Here is a 1,653-nt window from a genome sequence, read left to right on the forward strand (position 1 = left end):
CCACCGCCACCCGAGACAGGGGACAGAGCTCTGGGCTTCGCTGCCTTGGGAACGGGGCTGGCGTTTAACACCCTCCCCATGCCATCAGGCTACCGGGAGCTTTATCCAGCTGGGGTGGATGCAAGCAGCAGCCCCAAGGAAACAACGCGGCTGCAGGAGGCAGTTGGAGCTGCTCCCGCAGGGAGGAGATGCCCACTGAGATGTCACAGCAATGGCCTCACGAGTCACCTTCTGATGCCGATGTCATCGGGTTGCGGTTTGGGCAAGGAGAGCATCTCCTGTCAGTTTGCCGACAACACGTCCCTCTGCCCCAGGGTGCTCGGGGACGGCTGCCGTGCACCCAGTGCTCCCCAGGAGCACAGTGAGTGGGGCCAGCGGGAAAAGCCCTGGGACGGGGTGACAAACAGTTGTCCCCAGGACAGGGAAGGACCAGGGGATGCCCTGGGGTAGACTGATCCCTGCAGCCACAGAGCTCAGCGAGCTGCTCTCTGCAGACAGCAATAGGCTCCGTCCCAGGCACTGTCAAGCCCTGTGCAGGGGGTAACGCAGGGTGCATGTCCCCAGCCCACCCGCATCCCAGGAGGGGACGGCCACGTCATGCCAGGGTGACGTGCAGGACCACACACTCGGAGCCGCAGTAGGGCGAGGGAGCCCTGTACCTGCACGATCTCCAGCATCTCCTCCCGGCTGATGTAGCCGTTGCCGTCTAGGGCGTACATGCTGAAGGCCCACATCAGCTTCTGCTCCAGCTTCCCGCGGGACGCTCAGGGCGATGATGAACTCTCGGAAGTCGATGGTGCCGTCGCCGTTGGTATCAAAGGTGCGGAAGACGTGCTCGGCGAACTTGGAGGCGTCACCGTAGGGGAAGAAGTTGGCATAGATCTTCTTGAACTCCTCCACGTTGAGGATGCCCGAGGGGCAGTCCTTCAGGAAACCCTTGTACCAGCCCTGCAGCTCCAGGTCGGAGAACTCGGTGTTTTCCCGCAGGTCCTGGAGCATCTCGGGACGCAGTTTGCTGTTTTGCTTCCCCATGCTGCTGGGACGCACCGGCCAACCCGGGGTACAAGCGCTGCAGTGGGGCAAGCGCCTGGCCCGGCTCGGGGGGGTCCCTCTGCGCTACAGGAGGGGAGAGGGACGGGGCAGCGCTCCCTGGCAGCCCCCCAAGACCCAGGCGGACGCGGATGCAGCCCCCTCCATCCCCGCTGTCCTCTCTGAGCTGTCGGGGCCAGCCCCGGGGTCCACCCAGTACCGGGCAGTGCCAGCCCCCTCGTGTTTGCGTAATAAGCCCTTATAGCTCATTTGCATAATATATAGGTGATATATAGCTGCCGTCAGGAGGGCAGAGCAGCCTGGAGGAGGGGAAGGCCAGCAGTGTGCTGGCTGAGGGTCTGGGTCCAGCCCAGCTTTGGGACTGGCCGGATCTGGGTCAGCTCCCTTGGAGGGAGGGTTATTTCCAGCTCCTCTGCTGCCTCCGTTAATATTTGATGCCTCTGGCCGGCACTGGAGCCCCGGGGAGGGCCGGAGACCACAGGTCTCTGTTCGGGACCACCTCCTTGCTTCAGGGTGCCCACACCCCAGGGGGACCCAGAGCACCCCATCCCACCGGGGTCACCCCTGAGGAGCGCGAAGGGGCCGGGAGGAGGTCAGGGTGGG

The 1,653-nt window shown here is 64.0% G+C and overlaps 1 protein-coding gene across 1 annotated transcript in view; it reads right to left on the reverse strand.

Moving 5' to 3' along the window:
* LOC104075334 (neuron-specific calcium-binding protein hippocalcin-like) overlaps window positions 1–1,185 on the reverse strand; it is a 2,155-nt gene extending 970 nt beyond the window's left edge. Inside the window, 2 exon segments of the mRNA XM_009575789.1 lie at window positions 660–762; window positions 764–1,185. Coding sequence (XP_009574084.1) covers window positions 660–762; window positions 764–1,032 — 372 coding nt within the window. The 5' untranslated portion in view covers window positions 1,033–1,185.
* Between the last annotated feature and the right edge of the window lie 468 nt (window positions 1,186–1,653).

The sequence above is a fragment of the Fulmarus glacialis genome, unplaced genomic scaffold (assembly GCF_000690835.1).
Source record: "Fulmarus glacialis isolate BGI_N327 unplaced genomic scaffold, ASM69083v1 scaffold31960, whole genome shotgun sequence".
Classification (NCBI taxonomy): Eukaryota; Metazoa; Chordata; class Aves; order Procellariiformes; family Procellariidae; genus Fulmarus; species Fulmarus glacialis.